We start from the raw sequence: 19572 nt of genomic DNA, 5'->3' as shown, positions 1-19572 counted from the left end.
AATAGACATTACCTTCCCTCCCCACCCCGTTTCCCTGTTGCTGCTTTGCAGTTAATTAGAGGCCTTAATGTAACACAGTTCCTGCAACATATCAAGGAAAAATCCATATATTAAAATCGACATAATCTTTAGTCCCTCAGACTTTTTCAAATATTTTTGATTTATCTGAAAATTGAACGGAAATGGCGGACAGAACATCCTGACACATTCAGAAACCTGATAAAATGGATTTTTTCATCAAACTAAGACTGCCTACAACTAGGACATGCATCCTCTGCTGGTAGAGCAGGGCAGAAAGGCCACATGGTTTTGTTCGTGCAAAGGTTTTACTTAGGAAGGTAGCAGCCGTGGAGAAAATGGGAAAATTCTGAGAGTTCTTTATATCACACTGTAGATACAAATGATACAATTGACCTCAGATCAAAATGCTGTTCAAAGAGTTGTTCAGCTTTACAGTGCTGAAGACCATCACTCTAATAGTTTGTTATGTCAGACACTGGTGGGTGTCTAGGCAGTGTCCGTGTGATGGTTAAGGTGCATTTTGAAATACAGATGATGTATTGGACAGGTGAGGAATTTTGTCAGGAAGTGTGGGTCTATCTTCACCCTCATTCATTTATTTAATTTCACTACTGTTCCTAAAAGCTAAGTTCTGCTTTGTCACTGAAAGACTGCACAAGGATATAGCAGCCATTCTTCTTCCCCGCTCTGCGGATCATGGTAGAACTAACTGAATTGCACCTCTGGACTTCTCATGGGCAAAGAGTGAGCAAAGAATTAACAGCACTGGCCAAGAAATCAGCCTGGCAGGCTGGATATGGGAAAACCATAACACTCCATCACTCCCACCAGTGTGGCTGGGAGCTCTTCATACTGCAAATCACTGCACAACCCAGGCTTGCATTTCTGAGAACTGGATAGCAGAGCAGTCAGCCATCAACTAAACACCCCCTTGAGCAGCCGTGGCCATGCAGGCCCAGCGCTGCTGGAGATTCAGGTATTGCAACTTCAAAGGGAGTTGTCCTACCTTTGGCTTTCGCAGACATATCTGCTCCTTGCAGGGCACCAGGACACTCAGACCTTGTCTGTGACCCAGCTTGTGTCCAAGTAACCGAGGGCTGAAGCAGCTGAAGATCTCTGTTGCTGTAGCAGATCCTTTCCTCTTTTATTCACATGCCGAGAGCTCCAGCAGCCTGATCTGGGGCCTCATCACCAGTACCCAATCAATAACCTGCACATCAAATATATAAGTCAACCATTCAGATGCTATATCGGGAAATCTAAGGTCAAATTAGGGGACAGGCAATGACTAGTATTAAAATATGCTAATGCTACTTAATTACAGCATACCTTATACCATACTTCAGGCATTACAATTAGTACAATTTAATAAGCACTCTACTCTCTTGATAATTTCAGTGAATGATATACTTCTTAGCAAAAATGTTTCATAAAAAAGCTTCACTTTTTGCCAGATAAAGAAAGACAGTGCATTACATCAGGTGGAATAGGAGCACTCTGAACTCCCTTATTGCATGTGATTAAACTCTGTTGTTTGAAACTGAAGCCTATTTTGTGCCCATACGCAATCACGTTTTAGAAGTCAGATTTTAGTTTGTACTTGACACATGAAACCTGCCCCTAATGTTTTGTGAGGAACAGTAATGAAGAAAAACTGCTGTGTAGACTGTATTCATTACACATTTCATTTTAACTAGGTCACAGTTCAAGACCTCCCAACAGGGAACTGCTACTCTTTCACTGATCCACACATTATCACATTTGATGGATGGTGAGTATTCTACTTTGAAATAATTTTGCTCAATTACTGCAGTTTTCAGTTTCTGAATGTAGCGTGCATTTGGTTTCACATTAGAATATCAGAAGAGCGTTGTACTAGTTTGCTTATAGTGATTAAAGTAATTCTTCAATAACATACATGGTTTCCTTCCAGCTGTTTATACTCCTTTTAACAAAAGGACTAGAAAAGGATTAATCTTGAAGCAGCAATGGTTTTGTGTCTGAATAATTTTTTTCAAGATAAAGGTCAGATTCCAAAATGTTCTTCAAACAGAACCATCATTAATGACTTTGAGAGGGTGTCTACACCATGTGGCATCATGTTAGCAACACCCCAGTTCCATGCACATGAGCCATCGCACCCTGTAGCAGCACGGCACGCAGGGACAGCCTGGTCCTTCCCAGCAGTCCAGTGACACCTGATGGAAAGCCCCTCAGCACAAGGATGCTCTTGCCTTCTTCTGCTTCCAGAGCTGGTTTATGTATAGCTGCATCTACCATGGAGTTGACAGTCATAATCACAACCAAAAACCCATAAAGATGGCGATACAGTCTCAGATAAAAGAAGTCCAGAAATGATAAGTGACAAATATCAGGAAAAGAATGCAAAATTAAAGTTGTACATCCTCCTGTACTGTCCAGACTTCCTCCTGTACTATCCAGCACTAAATTGCTTAAAGATTTACTGAGCCAAGGGTGGTCTCTTTGTGTCTGACAGTCTGTACTGCACAGAACATTTCTTCAGTTAACTTCCCATATCATTTATTAATATATTTACGCCAGCTATTTAGCATAACAGAAAGTTTTTAAAGTTTGCATCTGACACATCTGATCCAAAGTTGCTAACATTTCAGATCACATTCCAGGTTTGTCATTCCGCCGTTAACCTCCTAATGGCACAGATAATGACTTTAGGTGCACAACATCCACAGGGGCTCAGCAGGCGTGATATTCTAATTTTGATATCCTAATGTCCCAATTTCAGTCCAGCATGCTCTGGAGGTATCATGTGAAATGACATCAAAGCTGGAGAAATCTGACGATGAAATACGAGTGAGAAAGGCAGTGACTCCATTAAAGGTTATGTGTCTGCCTCAAATAAAGGTTTCACCTAGACTGGGTAGTCTCAGCTAGGAAATTAGAGGTGCACATCTAGGGTTTTCCAGTTTTCCTCCTGCTTTCCTAAATACCATTTATAATGTAGTCAGGCACTTGTTTCAGGCAAGTTTGGTTGCTTGATATGTAGGAGGTGCAGAAGAGTTATGAGAGGTGCAGAGACATTCCCATGCCTCAGATATCTGCAATTATTTCTACTCTGGGATATTAAACTAGATTAGAATATGATTTCAAAACTGTCTAGACACTTATATTCTAAAATATTCCCTTCTGATTTATAGCTAAGAATGGACAGTGGTCTGCCAGGTTGTTGTGTTTAGGAAGTCATAAATTACTGAAAAGTGCCTCTTGGAATGGGGGAACGCTCTCAGCCACCTAGCACATTTTTACATTTCTTCCATGGGAAAAAAAGGTCTAAAGCAAAATAAAGCAATTTTATTTGAATAACTAGTTTTGCAATCCTGTTATTGATAGCACACAGAAATGCTTCTAAGCAATTTATGATTCTATTTGAGCAAGGGAGTTTGGGAAAGCCCATCCTTCTGTGGCATCTTGCTTCAGAGTCAGGCAGCCTTGAAACAGAAAAATCCCAGGATTAGCTGGGCCCCTCGATAACTGCACATTTCTTCCATGTGGACAGACATTCATTACCGCTCTGTCCAGTGTAGCTTTAAATGAGCCAGGCTGATGGGGCCTCTGCCATCTCAATAACTAGGTTATTTCACTAAGATATATCACTTCTTGATATTCAGCCAAGTTTCTTACCCATCATTTCACAGTCCCATTACTCCTACTTATATTCCCATTTATTATTGTAAATAATTTCTCTTTCAATTATTGTAATGATTATGCCACCCTATTACACATCAGTTAAGCAACTTCTCTCTCTGCCTATCCAAAAGGATGTTAACACATTAGCAAATTATTTTAAAGCTCTGTATTTAAGGAGTGGGGAATGCAATTCCTGCTTCTGTCCTGATACAAACCTATAAGTGAAAGACAAAGGCTGACACAGAGGTATGGAATTGAAGCATTCCTATTTGGTTATAAACAGATACATGGTGGGAAATCATGTTTGAAATGAGGTGTGCCTTAGGTATTGTGAATGGAAGAATTGTACAAAAAAATCTTGTGATCTCAGGTAAGAAACTGTGAGTGTCCCTCAATAATAAAAAAGCATCAGAAAGAGACTGATCTGCAGATTGTAAACAGCAAAGCAAGAGGAGAAAAAAAGCTAAGAGAAACTTCTCCTAGGGACTATGAAGCAATAGGCTGAGAGGAGCATCAGCTCCTGGTCATCCGGAGCTTTGTTGACTACAAGTGATCTGTAGGCACAGGCTCAGGTGAGAACATTACACAGCAAGGAGAAGAAACATCCAAAATTAGTCAAAGAGAGCCAAAGGGAATAGCAGCCTTTACCCACCTCTATATGGCTACAAATTTGGTAGCAAACAGAGCTTAATGAACTCTCAAAAGTGCTCCTGAGATCAACAGCAGATCATCCATCAAACCAGGGAAACCCATTTGTTCCACCACAGAACCTGTAGGTCAGTTTACGAGGAGAGAGCAGGCTCTAAGCTCAAAATGTTGTAGGCAGAGCTGCTGTGGATGGGTGGTGATCAGCGGTCGCTTTGGCACCCTTCCCACCCATTCGAGTCCTGGGGATGGCTCACTGAAGGACTCTCACATGGAAAGCAAGGAGAAGTCTGAAGATGGGCAACACTGCCAACAGCAAAATGGTAAGAGTGTTTTCTATGCAAACAGATATTCCCATAAACATACTCCTGGCTTCCACAGAGTTGTTACTTTCTTTGACTTTCCCATTAGCAATGGCTAAATAAGGAAAAATATACAATGTGGAAAAGCAAGAATGAAAACATGAAAATAGAAAACTGAAACATTCTTGGTCTCCAAAGTTTAAATGAAAAGCATTAAAAATTTAAAATTTAACTCAATATAAAATATTTGACTAATTTATTTAGCTGATTTGCTGGGAAATTGAAAAATGGCATGAAAATCAAAAGACTGGAAGACTTTATTTTTGGTAGTATTATTTTCCTGCTGAAATGGTCACTTCCAATGTATAGGGTTTTTTTTTGTGAGACTTCACAATAATGCTTCTGTAGGGATGTTTATAATGATTTTTCATCTGACGTACTGAGCTCACATTACATCTGAGGTAGTTAGCTATTCATTAGACAACTGAAATACCTAACTCCCACTTCTAATGATAACACTCCCCTTTGGTGTGCCTCCTGCTAATATATTTCTGTAGAAATATTTATCTTGTAATCTTTTCATTCTTTTGACCAAAGGAAGTGACTGAAAAATCAAAGAAGAATGTGTCATATTTTACAGTGTAAGCACAATCAATTTGTGTATATTAGAGCATAGATGTGAAATAGCGTTAATTATACTAGCTAAAATCCAGAGAGAGCACTTCTTTTTATAGCAAAGTACCTTCTAAATTAAACAAATGTGAAAGCCTGGTAAAGCAAAAGTATAGCCCTCATTACTAGTTATGGCACATTATAAATATAAAAGCTTTTCATGCTGTAAATTGTAGATTCTTAAATATGAAGTACTAGCTTAAAACTAAATATGCAGAAAATCCCTTTAAGGCAAAATATAAAAAGGGAAATATTTCTTGATTGGTGAACTGTATGTATCACTCATGTTATTTTGCATTTTACCTTAAAAAAAGGAAAAATATTTTCAGATTTCTCAAACATTTACATTAATCTATCCACCGATATTATCACAGGGGCAATGGCACCATTTCCTGCACAATGGCAAAATCCCTCAGCTTGCACAGTTGGACACTTCTGGTTGGCTTTAATGGCATTTGCCATAGTAGCCCACAACGAAGTCTTGGGCATGAGTAGTCCTTCCAGAGGTGCTGTTCTTTTCGATAGTCTGTAGAAGTTTAAACGTCTCTGTCAGCGTATTACCAGTATATTATCGACATTCTTCTCATACCAAATCCCATGCTGAATCCAAAACACAGCACTATTCTAGCTACTAAGAAGAAAAAATTAGCTCCATCCCAGCTGAAGCCAGGACAATCCCCAAGCATCCAGTGCCTGCTGAGCATAACCCAGCAGCTTTGATCCCCAAGAACATGAGCAGTCCTTAGCGATAAGCACTCTGAAACCAGAGAGCATCCTCCAGCATCACCCATCACTTCCTAGGGTCACAAGTAGCATAAAATAGTTCTTACCAGGAAGGAAGGAGGGAGCCTGGAGGGACATGACAACAAATCAGATAATTTGGTGGCAAAACTGTGGTGGAAAATCTTTAGGAGCAGCCACAATAATAACTGAATTAAAGAGATGAAGTGTAGCTTGGTGAATAGTGAGTGTATTGTGATAGTTAATCTAACTCTACTAGTAGTAATTGTTTATATTTATATTCCCTCTGTCCCTCTCCTATGATAAACCAACAGAAATGATTCCCGTAGCATCTCACTGTCATAAACAAAGACTCAGGAGCGTTTTATAGATCTTGGATTTAAGAGCACATCTTGAGCCATGACTTCACTCTGGGACAAGAACTTGCTGCACCCCTTATAAACCAACCCAAACACATAGATAGGGAGGGAGGGAACCCCTTTCCCCCCAGTACCACCACCGCTTCAGACTATTAGGGAAGCAGGGTGGGAAGTGCACTGTGGAGGGCAATTTAGACATAAGATCTGGTGCTCGATTCACAAAGAACACTCAGAGCTCCCTCATGCAAGAGCTCCAGTAACTCTGCTTCATGCTTTTAGTGCCACAAACAATTTCTCAAATGTTGTCCAAAGAATCATTATCACAATTACAGTTGTATAAACATCACAAAAGTTTACCTGACTACATTCAATTATCCATTCAAGTAATTCAAAGGCAGCTGAAAGCTTCAATTTAGACACATTGCCGATTTCTAATGTGCTCTGCAATCTATGCCATGACTTAATTGAAGGACTCTAAGTGACTTCCAGGAGAGTTGGATTGGGTCCACTGTCAATGCTTATTAAGCAGTAAATAGTTCCCATAACTGCAATGATATTTATATGCATATGCTAATACAGTCTTATTTACCAGATCCAGCTGATTAGTCTGGGTACAGCCATTCCGATGCATTATGTTCCATCAGCCTCGCTAAACACCTTTCCTTCTAGGGTCCCCCAGCTGAAGGAATCTGTGGAAGCTGATTCTCATCAAGTATCTCATCTCCTCTGTCTCTCCTGTGAAGATGTCCAAATGGAGCTAGTACTTGATGTTAAAAGAGATTATCGAGTTTTTATGCTGTCCTTAGTTCTAATCAATCTTACAGCAGCATCTGCGTAGTGTACCTAGGATTTATGTACCCGTTTAGAAAATGAGACAGAACCATTCAAATTCTTATCGGTTTATGGCCAACGTCACAAAGTTTTCAAGATGAAAGATAAAGTCAGGTGTGTTTTCTAGCAGAGAAAAGCAGTTGCATTTTAAATTCATACTGGTTTTTAAGCTACATATTTTTCCATGGCTTTTATTCCAAAGAGAAACAAAATGCAGATATACGCATGCTAAAAAATCCTGGTTCTTGAGCCATTTGTTTCTCTGTATAGGAAACATTAACAGGTTGAAGCAATATTGATGTTTGCATGACAGTGCTTGAAAAGAATCCTGTTATTTAGTTATTTTATACATTCCTTTTTACATTTTTTTTACTGTAGAAAAGAATAACGCTTATTATTATAAGCTTACAGCTTAGTTTCCATCTTACTGAATTTCATAAAAATAATTTTTAAAACTAAATGCAGTGCCTTAAAAGGAAGCAGAATAATCCATTGTTTTTAAAGATGGCAGCTGTTGACTTGTCAGGAAAAAACACCAGCAACATATATAAAGTATACAGCCACTGTTTTCCTTATTTTTATACATCACATTAGCATAAAATACAGTCAGAATAAGACAAGCTTATGGAGTGAGAAAACAAAGAACGAGCAGAAGAGAACCCTCTCACAGGTCCCTGTTGTGGAATCCCAAGGGGCTGCAGGTGGGAGGAGATTTACCTGGCTCGTGCAGAGGGGAAACACTTGCAAAGTTATTAAAGTTATTCTGCTCGTGGCCTCACTCAGATAGATGAAGGACTTTCTGTACAGAGAGGAACAAAAGTCCCAAACTGTTCAACACGCTGCACTGTGTTGATGCCAAACCATTTAGAGTGAAAGTTGTGCTTGCAGGGAAGTTGTTGAGATTGAGGGAGCCAACTTCATTTTAACAGGTTTTTCAGTAGAATCCCATTTTTTTCCCACGCAGTATTCACCTAGCCACCGTCAGCCTTGTTAAAAGTTAGTGATTAGTCACAGAAGAGGTTATTTGAGCACTGATTTTGCTTTGAAGAATATCATGCTGTAAAGCATCCAGTTAGAACCAAAACATATTTATTACGGCCTGGAGGCAGGGACTTTTTCCCATTTGCTTTTTATCAAATGTTTATCCTTTTTATCCATGTCCGTTGCCATAGCAGCTGCTGGGAGACAGCTACCCACTTTTCACATGAATTCTTATGCACTTTCAGCTAATAACTGTGATGGCGTTCCCTTGCTTATGGTGCCTGTGAAACACTTCCCCGTGTGTTGATTTTTCCCTCCTCCAAGGCCAGCCACCACGCTGGTCTAATTAAGGAGCGCTGTTGTACAAGTACCAACAAACAGCGGTCACAGGTGGATGCTCTGGGTCTCTAACTCCTCTTTTTTGTTTGTTGCTTGTTTAGGCGTTACGATAACTATAAAATTGGCACCTTCCTTTTGTGCCAGAGCGTGTCGCGGGCGTTTGAAGTGCACGTTCGGCAGTGGGATTGCGGAGGCCACCGCTCCGCCACCGCCTGCAATTGCGGTGTGGCTGCACGAGAAGGGGGTGACACGGTGGTGCTGGACACCTGCAATAGCCATTTTCGGGAGAGCAGACCCCACCTAGCCATCAAAAGCACCGAGGCATCACCGCATGTCAAAATTCTTAAGTCCTACGGAGGGAGAAAAATAACAGTACGTTGATATTTAAGTGCTCTTGTTCTTCTTCTTCTTCTTTAAAAACGTGAGTTCAATATTTCTGAATTATTAATGAAGTTGTTACAAAAATATCTGTCTGAAGCCATAAAAGCGCCTGCAGCAAAATGTACCGAAACACGAGATGCAGGGAAGAAGTTGGTTAAAGTGTTAGTTTAACGAACTGTAGAACAAAACAAAACAAATATCTCTGGAAATTTCTTGGAGATGTAGCAGAGTGCCAATGCTGTTACTTACTCTCTGCAGTACAGCAATCCGCTCTCAGTTTGTTTATGCTAGGCACTACCCAACTGCATCACATAAAGCAAATTTCTTTGCAGAGTTTACAACATAAATATTCAAGGAAAGATCATAGGTAGCAGAATAATGTCGTTTTAGAGTGAAACAGTAGGGCATTATTAGTCCAGATCCAGATAGCACCCAAAAGCCGTGAAAATGGGCTGCAAATGTGCAACATTTGGTATAATTTAAAGTATTTGCCTAAAAAAAATATATGGCCACAACATACTTTGCATAAGTATCACTTACGCACACTAATCCAGTGAAATCACTGGAAGAGTAAGAGCAGACTGCACCAGGGGCTTTGGTGAGGAGAAGAGCCACAGATTATGGCCAAGAAGATAATTTTATCCTGGAGTTGTATCATCAGGATTCATTGCCAGGAAATGTTTTGGGTGAAGATAGGTCCACAATAGAGCCAGAATGATGCAGGGAGTGTCTGTAGTTGGCTCTCCTTGTGATCTCTCTTGGAACAGATCTTAGTAAGGTAGTAATTGAAAATCTGTTAATTATAGAATAGAGAAAAAGCAGGAAACAAGCTGTCATTTCATTTTGCTACTGAATGCAATATAATTAAGTCTTTTATTACTAGAACAATCTTAACAAGGAATCCCTATTCTCATTTACACTTCATGGAAGACTCGGTGAAACAAATCAGGACACCCCCTGGACACGGATAGGAATCCTGCCCCAGTCTGAATGGGAATCTGTAGGAACTGTGCAGCAAAGAACATGATCCCTGATCAAACCGCTGTGCGTAGTACATCCTGATTTGCTCAGGAGTTGCCTGTCACCGACCTCACCGTCTCCCCCATGGCTCCCGCGCCATTCAAGGCTGATGCTTTGAATGGGACCAAGTCGCTCTATTTTCTGTGCAAGGTAGCAGCTTCCAGCAACCAGTCACTATATACCTCTGCAAACCAAGGTTGCAAAAATCTTCTTCGAAGCCTCAATCAGTCTGAGCGGGTTACAGAAAATCTGGGGAGTTGTAAGGTCCTCGGTGGCAGATGGGACACCTTGACTGGGGCAGCAGGAGAAGAAAAGGTTACAGCCCTCCAAATTCCTGAAATAAATCCACACCTGGAAATATTAATCCAGACAGCACAGAAGACTGAAGCAGCTCGTGAAGTCCTGACTGCAAGGATTTTATACACAACCTTGTAGGAAATGCTCCTCCCCGTAGTAAAGCATGTAATTAGGAGTCACATGTATATCTGAAGAAGGAAATCAAGTCCTACCCAAGACTGTGTCAACTGCAGTTCTCCTGTTCTGCCTAATAAATCACTAAGAAAATCTAACTCATCTGAGCTTGTGATAGGGAGTTCTATTTTTTTTTTTTTTTAATTTACTTTGGGAAGCAAAACATACAGCCAAGGTGAGGGTAAGACAAGACCTTCTAACATATTCAAAGAATTGGTTTTATATGATGACTTCCATTATTCACCAAAGCCAATATTTTTGAAGAAAGGATTCTTTAAATGTCCTGATCAAAACACAGAGGGACCAAGTTCAAAACATAGTGTCCCCGGCTATTATAGCAACCAGTGGCACTTTGCTGCTCCGCTCAGCTGGACAAGGAGATCACTCACAGAGAGCTCCTCTAAAAGTATTCACATGTCTGGAATGATGACTGGGAAGCTAAAATGGGTGAAATTATTATTTTGTGCAGCCAAAATGTAAACAGCATAGAAATACAAATATAAGCTAGTTGCTTCATCACAGATATGAATTGATTTGGTGGGAGGAACTTGGAAGGGATCAAAAAATCCCCACCAAAAGAAAAGCAATGAACATTATTTGGCTGAATAAATGATACTTAAACAGGGGTCACTTAAAAAAGGAAAACAGTTATTTTTAAATTATTGTAAAGAGATATTTCCAACTATTTAATGTACTTTTAAAGATTAACGGAAAACATTTAATTTTGGATCCAAAACTCTATTAAGGTTACTTATGAGGATAGAATTTTCCTGCTCCCACTCTTGGCACAAATCAGTTTCAAAATAATTTTCTTTTTACCTATACAACAACCAAAAATACATTTCAGATGAACAGAGTTGTGTGTGTGTGTGTGTGTGTGTTTGTGTGCGTGTGTTATTTGGTTGGGACACCAATCTGAAAAATCCATTACTCACACAGTTACTTCTTTGTCTTAACCTCATGATTTTTTTTTTTTACTTTTAAAGGTCAGTGTAAGCCTACCACAAGTTCTTTAATGAGAAAATTGCTTTATCCACTTTAAAACACAATCATTTTCTAGGTAATCTGGCCTTGGAAAATGAAACGATTTTTCAGAGGGAAGAAAGCTGTTTTTCAAACTTGGCAGTTTATCTAAAAGAAATGATTTCCCAGGCAAAGACACAAGGGTGGCCTTATTGTCATGGAAGTTGCTTCAAAAATTAGCTGGTAAATTACCAGTGGGAAAACTTCAATGGATGTAATTATTAATTTAAAAAGAAAGTACTTGTGCAGTTTTATATTTATGAAATGCTATCAGATATTAGTCTCATAGAAACTGAAAGCAAGTTAAATAATAGCACAAATAAATATTTATAGTGTATCTAAATGATCTTAAATTACCTCCACCATCACCAACATCCTCCTGTGATATTTTTGTTTATAGAAAGGGACATTTTTGATTACATAAAAAGCTTTGTAACTGCTTTGATTCACTGGGTTTTTTTCTGCCTCTTCAGATCCTGTTCCCTTCGGGAGCATTCGTTCGAGCCGACATGAGTGAGTGGGGAATGGGTCTGACAGTGAGGACACCGGGCAGCGACTTCAACAGCACCAGAGGTTTGTGTGGCCTCTTTGACGGGATCGGTCACAACGACCTGAGCAATGTGCCCGAGGAAGACTTCATAGAGGAGTGGAGGTACAAAGCGAGAGAGGATCCCAGCCTGGGAGATGCTCTGTAGCACTGTTTCAAGGGGTGTTGATAGGTTTATTCCATTACATACTCCCCTAATGACATGACAGAGAGATATGCTTAATCTAGCAAGGGAAGCCTGGAGACCCATTACCATCCAAACAGCACAGGGGCTTAATTTTTAGTCAGCACAATACACACAAGTAGTTACTGAGAGAAAAGTTTTATATTAGCAAGTGATGCCATGTTAAACAGCTGTGTTAAGATCCCACTCAGCTGTTAAAAAAAAAATGTGGTTCTCACCCACACTGGAAGATGTAGATAACTGACAATAGGGATTAATTAAGGGTTTGGTATTTCCCTTGTTCTTTTATTTCCGAACACTAATTACAATATGTGAGTATAGATTAAATGTTACATTTTGACAAAGTGTGGTAATATATGTACCATGCTAAAACTTAATATCTGCTTTACTAATGATGACAGTGAGCTCTAAAATCTTGCACTTTCTGAGACAGATGGTCTGGAACCAAAGCCAGGAGTCTGGCACTCTGACACACCCCTGTCCCTGTCCTTACCCCTGTCCCTATCCCACATTTTAATTCCTGTTGGTGAACTCCAAATGTGCCTATCGGGTGTTTCTAAAACCAAAATGGGTTTGGCTGTCTGTGTAGTTTTGTTTGTGAAATAAGTTTTGAAATTAAGGAAAAATAAGATGAACCACCTTAACATACCACTTAATCTGTCCATGGGAATTTAGCACAAGCCTATAGGAACAATAAATTTTTGGACCTATTGCATTTCAGAAAACAAACAAACCATCTCTACCATATTCTAGTTAAATTTAATGGGCCTAAGCAACGGCTATTTAATATCAGTTTTGACCTGTGATTACAAATTATACCATTTAGAATTCAACAGCCATCTTTAACGCCTTAATTATGTGATAATCCATCGGAGCTTGCTTCTGGGAAGACACATGGAGAAATAGTTTGGTGCAAGGACTGACCAACTGCTGATAACCCAAAAAGGGGCTAATGAGATCCTTAGTACGACCTGATCAAAACAAGTTTATTGAAAGATCAGAAGCCAAAGCACAATATATATAAATTTACTCATAAAAGAGTGAGGCGTTTTCTAGGGCTTGGCACATATGATGGAGTTACTTCAGGGAAGAGAGCAGAGGCTCCTGCTAAGTGAGAAGGGCAAGAGGGGTGATGAGTTTCACCTTGCAGTACTCCCAAGGATATATTTTTAAAGACCCTTCAGAACCTGGTTACAAACCAAAGACAATGGAAAGGCTAAGGCCACCTCCAGAGGAGACTGGATCGGTCTCTGATTCACCCACAGAAAAAAAAACAAAACCCAGAGGGTGATTTTCTGCTGCTGTTTTTAATTTCATTTTAAATAACACTGAAGGCATGTTAGGTTTTCTCCAGCACCTGAAGCTAGTCTGAGTGCTCACCATCTGGCAGCTCAACTCTTTCTCTGGCTCCCACCTCTCTCAAGCAGCTGCAGGGCTCTGAAGAGCACAGATCCGTTTTAAACATCAGCTTTCTAATTCAACTTTTGAACAATAAAACAACATCAGAGCCGCCCAGCCCTTAAATAACATCTGGACAAAGAAGAGCTGAATTTTAAAACATCTATTTTAAGAGGATAAAATAAATTTTTCAAACTGTTTTTCAAATCTTTTGAGAAACCAGCAGCAATGCTATTAATTTTGGACTCTCTTTCAATAATAGCATCCAACTCAGTTTAAAAACTTGGGTTAAGTTCTTCCTTGACTATAATGGGCAGCTAAGAGGAATGATAGTCTAGTCCTCTTACGCAGGGGACAGAAGGCTCATTCTAGTTCACTGAGGTGCTGTTGATAACTGCATGCCTGTGAGGAAGGATGGGGTTTCCAGTAGCTTCATCCTTTCCACACCAGACACCCCTGTCTTGTTGACCAGGGCTGACCAAACAAAGGTGTTTGGTTTCACAGAGGAATAACAAAGGAATTTGGTTCAATGAAATATCAAAGCAAGAGAGTATTATTTTACTGAAATTTTCATTTATTTTTGAAGTTTCTGTCCTGATTCTGTACCAGCTTATCTGATTTTTATTTATTTATTTATGTATTAAATATGTGATATTTACCGTAGCCTCTAGTTTATGTAGTAATGACTCAAAGAAAGAGCTATTTCTGCTGCTTTAGTTTAAGTTTACAGCCCAAACATTGGGAAAAATGTTTTCTTAAATGTCTGGGCTCATGTTTCGAAGGAGAAATTGTTTCATTTTGCCTGTGTCACCATGATGCTTTATTTAAAATTTAATATTGTATCAATGATCAGAATAGTAATGTCATATATGCCATTTTCAATATATTTTGGAAATACTGGATAAAGGCAATTATGTTCTCTACAACAGTATCTAACGTCTGGCTCCAAAATGTTTTTTAATGCTTTCACTTTCCTGAAATCTCTACCTTCTGCCCACAAGACAAAATTAATGCCAAAATAATTTGAATTTGTGGTGATATTTCAAATTTATCTGGACATGAAGTGCTGCCAACTACTGGGACAAGAAACATATCTTTTTCTATGAAGCTCCAGGATTTCTCTTGTGCTGCACAAATAAGATCAATAAGAGATCTTCTGCTTATGAAATTTCTGAAGAAACTTTAATCATGGCTGTTTATTCAAACTGAACTCTCTAGAAGTTCATCCATCATTAAACCTGGACTAAAATAAAAAGGGGGAAAAAAAATCACTTCACCTTATTTGATAGCCTAGCCCTACAATCAATAGAAAACTGCTTTGTGTCAAAAGAAAAACTCAGAGAAGGCTCCATTAAAAGATAAAAAATTAAATTAAGTATGCATAAAGAAGTTTTAAAAGAAAAAAAAAAAACAGTTAAAATATGTAATGATCCAAGTCTTAGAGGAAACACCTGGTAAGGAGAGCACAGGCAAATAGATAAAGATGATTTTCATAATAAAGCATTTGAAACAAATACGCCTGCTTTATCATTCTCCAAGTTGTATCTGAGTCACACCAGGGACAAATCCAAGGCCTTACTTCATGTGTAATACACAAAGGGTAACCGGCACCTTAGAGAAAGTTCTGCAAAGAGAAATCAAGCAGTTAGGCAACACTCCAGCAAAGCACTTAAGCATCTGTTACTAAAAAGTCCCCATGTAGTGCTAAAAAATGTACAGGGCAACTCAAGAAGGGCAGTGCAAAAACAGCTAAAGAAAACAAAGATTAAACTTAAGTGCTTTGGTAGATTGGGAATTTATGCATTCCCCAGCCTCAGGGAAAGAAAGTTTACTTGGTATTGTAGACTAATTTGTTGAAAGTTTCTTCCCTCTAATCTCTTTCTATTTTTAAATCAGAATACCTCCAGGGAAGAGTTTATTTGACAGGACTCCAGCACCTTCTGAGGAGAAGCAAAGGAAAAATTATTGCAGATGTCAGAAGGAGAGCACCACGTCCGTGCCCGTTGTGAATATGCTGAATGCCTTTCAGACTCCTTTCCCTCAGTCCTCTGGTTGCCATTATGATCATGTGGATTACACCTCTGCAATCCCGTATCTAGATGTTACGTCAGAGTTTGTCACTCACACAGAAATAGAGTCTACTTTAAGAAAAGATGAGAAAGTGTTGACCAAGTCTTTTGATCAAAGGTATCTGCCTAGATCAGTCCAAAAGCGAGGTAAACCCGAGGACCAATTAAACCCCTTCACACACAATGTTTCCCCGAAAAACAACAGTTCCATTAACTCTACGAAACCAACAGAAGACCTAAGGAGAGAAAAAAGGCAAGATGACTATTATGAGTACTCATTATTTCACCCGTTGCACAGCCCCAATCAGAGAGACTCAGAGAGCTTTGCATATTTTTTCCCAGAGGATTACTTTGAAGGGATTCGGACAAAGCTACCATTGACATGGCCCACTCCAAATGGCCTAACTGTCACCAAAGCTCAGGAGATTTGCCACCAAATTCTTGCAAATTCCACCATTGGCTTAGTGTGTAAAGGTCTCCTTGGAAAACAGATGGATGAGGCAATTGAGATATGCCTTTTAGATCTGCAGCTCAAAGATGATGTGGCTTGGGTGAGGGCATTGATAGCTCTTTTGGAAAATGAATGTGAAAGAAGAGTGCTTGGAAACAGAAACAGAGAGTTTCACTTAGGAAACCAGCCATCTGGTACCCAGGAGGAAATCCTTGCTGTTCTCCGGTGTCCTGCTTTCTGTAATGGCAATGGACAATGTACTGAACTGGGTTGCCAGTGCTTTGAAGACCACAGCTCCTACAACTGTAACATTGCCAAAAGTAAGTAAAAAATTCTGTCTGTTTCTACCCTACCCATATTTCCATGGTATTAGAATTATTAGGCAGAACATCTGCACAGAGTTGTTTGCTCTTCAAACAGTGCTACCAGTAAGGTATTTGATGAATTAGTAATCAGTTTTTGACCTTGAAGAGCCGATCAAAATATCTGGTTGGCTGGTCCTTCACTTTTTCGCCTCAGTAACTTTTTAAAAATGGATTTTACAAGCCCCTTAGCAAATTGGTTTTGTAAAAGTGATTTTCCTTACATCTGATCTATCACCAGCATGCTGACAAGCAAGCTTCTGATAAAACAAAAGAGGGTCCTGCTCACCTTGTGGTCAATATTCATGTTAACACTGTATAGATACTTTTTTTTTTTTTTTCTTGATCAGCAGAGAATAAAATCTGAAAATTCATTTCAAACACCATACTAGTAAAAAAAAAAAAAAATTAAAAGTACAAAATTAACAGGTAACATTGTCAAAGCCATAAAATAGCTACAGGACATATTCAAACCTGCAGACCTGATTCTGCAAATATATATGAGTTACATTTGCACAGGAGACTATCCCACTAGGTTTGTTTCTTCTTTACAGTTCAGCCTCTCAATGGATAAATCAAAGTCCAATGTGAGTCCTGGCAGTGCTTGAAACTAAGCACATGCATAAATGTTAGCATTAATGTAAAGTGTAAGCCCTGTCTCAGCAAACCACATAAGCTTATGCTTGAAGTTACAAAGAGGTACTTAAGGCTCAGCCATACAGTTGAGTTCCTGTGGCTTAAGAAGTATTCAGCTAAACTGAAATGACAAGGTATACTCTCTTAACGCATCCTAAATGTGGGGGAAAGGCATTTTCTATGATGCATAGGCTGATGGACATTATTCTGTATTTAGGACAGTCAAAGCTCCTATCTAGGGTCAGTCGCCATGGCTTAGCTGAGACATCCAAATGTCCTTCCAGCCCCAGGAGCTCAGCAGCACATCTGATAAGGAATTTACTAGCTGGGATGAGATGGGGTTATTCACGTGCTTCACAATAATCAGTGTTCAGTGCACTGATTTAAAGTGGTTAAAATACATCCTGACATTTGGCTTTTGTTAGTGGCAGACTAAAATTTGCAGGAACATTTGCTGAATATGGAGGAATTCACTCTCTCACACAGAGAACAACTGACACCAGTGACTGAAAAGAAAGTTGAGAAATTTTGCAGTAATTGCCCCATATATAATTCAATGTTTAAGTTCATTTCCCTCTGATCCAGTCAGGTTAAGGAGGTTGCTTAGGCCAGATTTTTAAATTTTATTTTATTTTGCTATGGTTGAAAACCCTCAGATTAGAGGAAAATATCTTCAATATGACCTTTCAAGTGAAAGTTAATGGCACCTTATCTTCTTGCTGTGACATCAAATATAAACAAGGACGGAGTACAGAGCACGGCCTGAGATTGCACAGGGAGGTGAGAAGTGGAAAACAAACATACATCAGCTGTGGCAAACACAGTGTAAGCAATTACTAGTCCCCAATCTGACTGCTTCGTCCGTCTCTCACTGCCTTTGCTTCAGTTTTCTCCAGCTGAGGTAAAATGTAGTAGCTGGCCTTTGCTTCAAATCACTTCTCTTTTGGGAGTCTGGTTTATTAGAGTTCACAGTACATCAAATTATTCCCTCCAATTTCCCAAAGAGTCACGAGTATCCCGAATCCCCAGAAAGACTCCAGCTCCCTCCAAACACCACTCACCTGCTCCGCTGCTCTGGGGCTGCCGGGCGGTCTCCACTGAGCGAGAGCTGTTCTGCAGAGGCTGAGTTTTTAGCACAAGCATCCCTTGTCTTTGGGGGGAGCAAGCTTGGTGTTGGACCCACGCAAGAGCTGCACTGTTATAGTTTAAATTTCTCTTAATGTTTATGCTGCTCCATTTAGCTGGGGGTGAGTTTGTTAGTGTTGTGACAAAATTAACACTGACAGCTTCGGCAGTTCTCCTAACACAAGGCAGAAGGCCCTTTTCCAAAATTCCCATGCAGTTTTCCCAACATTTCAAGGGCAACATTTGATTTAAAATGTGAATGGCCCTTGTTCTCTCTATCACACTGTATAGAAACAACATTATCTTAGCTGCATCCAAGGACTTGTTTGGGTTTTTTTTTTTAACTAGTACCTGTAAAATATTTTCTGTGGATGTAGACTTTAGTACAAATATTTTTTTTTATTTAAGAAAACCTACAGAACACATTAATAATAGCTAGTCGAGGAGAAGAATGCTTTCTAGCTAAGTAAAGCAAGCTCAAAAAAGCATTAAATAAAAATGTAGTAGACATTACCATTTTGAGCCAACAGTGTTTATTTTTCTCTTGAGGAAAAGGTAGTGGCATAACTCTCTGATGTGCAGAGTATGTCTTCCCAAGGGGACACCTGACCCAGGGAACATTTTGCATTTTTTTTTTTTTCCTCACCATACCAGTGAGATTACATGCTGCCCTCTCATCAACAGCTGTCCATCTCCAGAGGTGTAAGACAACAATTGCTCATGGTACATTCCACACCATGAACATACACTGGGAACTTACTTGTTTGTACAGAAGAAAAATGAAAAATAAAATCAAAATGTCTCAACAGGCTGTTATTAAGGCTAGTGGAATTAACTTTAATCACTAAAATCTTGTCTGCAAAACATTTTTTTCTTCTATTTGTAATCTATCTACCAGCTTGTACAGGGTGAAACCTTGAACATTCAGTAGGGTTCACAGGGATAGACCCCTCAGCCCATGAAAGCCTTTGAGCTCTTTTATGAATGAAAATTAGGATCTTAAAGAGGAAGTGCTGCTTACCAAATATCCTTGTAGACTCTAAGACTGCTTAGCAATTCATTGCATGTTCCACATCCTAAAGAAAATATTTATTCAAAATATTTTACTATCTGTTTTTCATTAAAATGGAAAAAAAAAAAAAAACAACAAACAAATAAATGAGCTGCTTAAGCAAATATAACTTAAAATCAATTTGTCCACAGATTAATGAAAAAAATGCATTAACATTTTTGAGAGTTATTTCATTACAGAAGGGATCCTCCTTCACATAAAAACCTAGGGTTTGTTTGCCTGGATTTGGTTTGGATTTTTTTTTTTTTTCCCCAAAATGAAGATACTAAAAATAAA

The 19572-nt window shown here is 39.2% G+C and overlaps 1 protein-coding gene across 1 annotated transcript in view; it reads left to right on the top strand.

Annotated features, from left to right (window-relative positions):
* Window positions 1–19572, top strand: part of LOC113482230 (von Willebrand factor D and EGF domain-containing protein-like) — a 184612-nt gene that overhangs the window by 67797 nt on the left and 97243 nt on the right. Inside the window, exons 9-12 of the mRNA XM_026852691.1 lie at window positions 1719–1792; window positions 8659–8929; window positions 11926–12104; window positions 15478–16421. Coding sequence (XP_026708492.1) covers window positions 1719–1792; window positions 8659–8929; window positions 11926–12104; window positions 15478–16421 — 1468 coding nt within the window. The remainder of the gene's footprint in view (window positions 1–1718; window positions 1793–8658; window positions 8930–11925; window positions 12105–15477; window positions 16422–19572) is intronic.

This window comes from Athene cunicularia (genome assembly GCF_003259725.1).
Source record: "Athene cunicularia isolate RWA chromosome 7 unlocalized genomic scaffold, athCun1 chr7_part1, whole genome shotgun sequence".
NCBI classification, from domain to species: Eukaryota; Metazoa; Chordata; class Aves; order Strigiformes; family Strigidae; genus Athene; species Athene cunicularia.
Note: the sequence above shows the minus strand (reverse complement) of the source record. Positions and strands in the feature narration are given on the sequence as shown.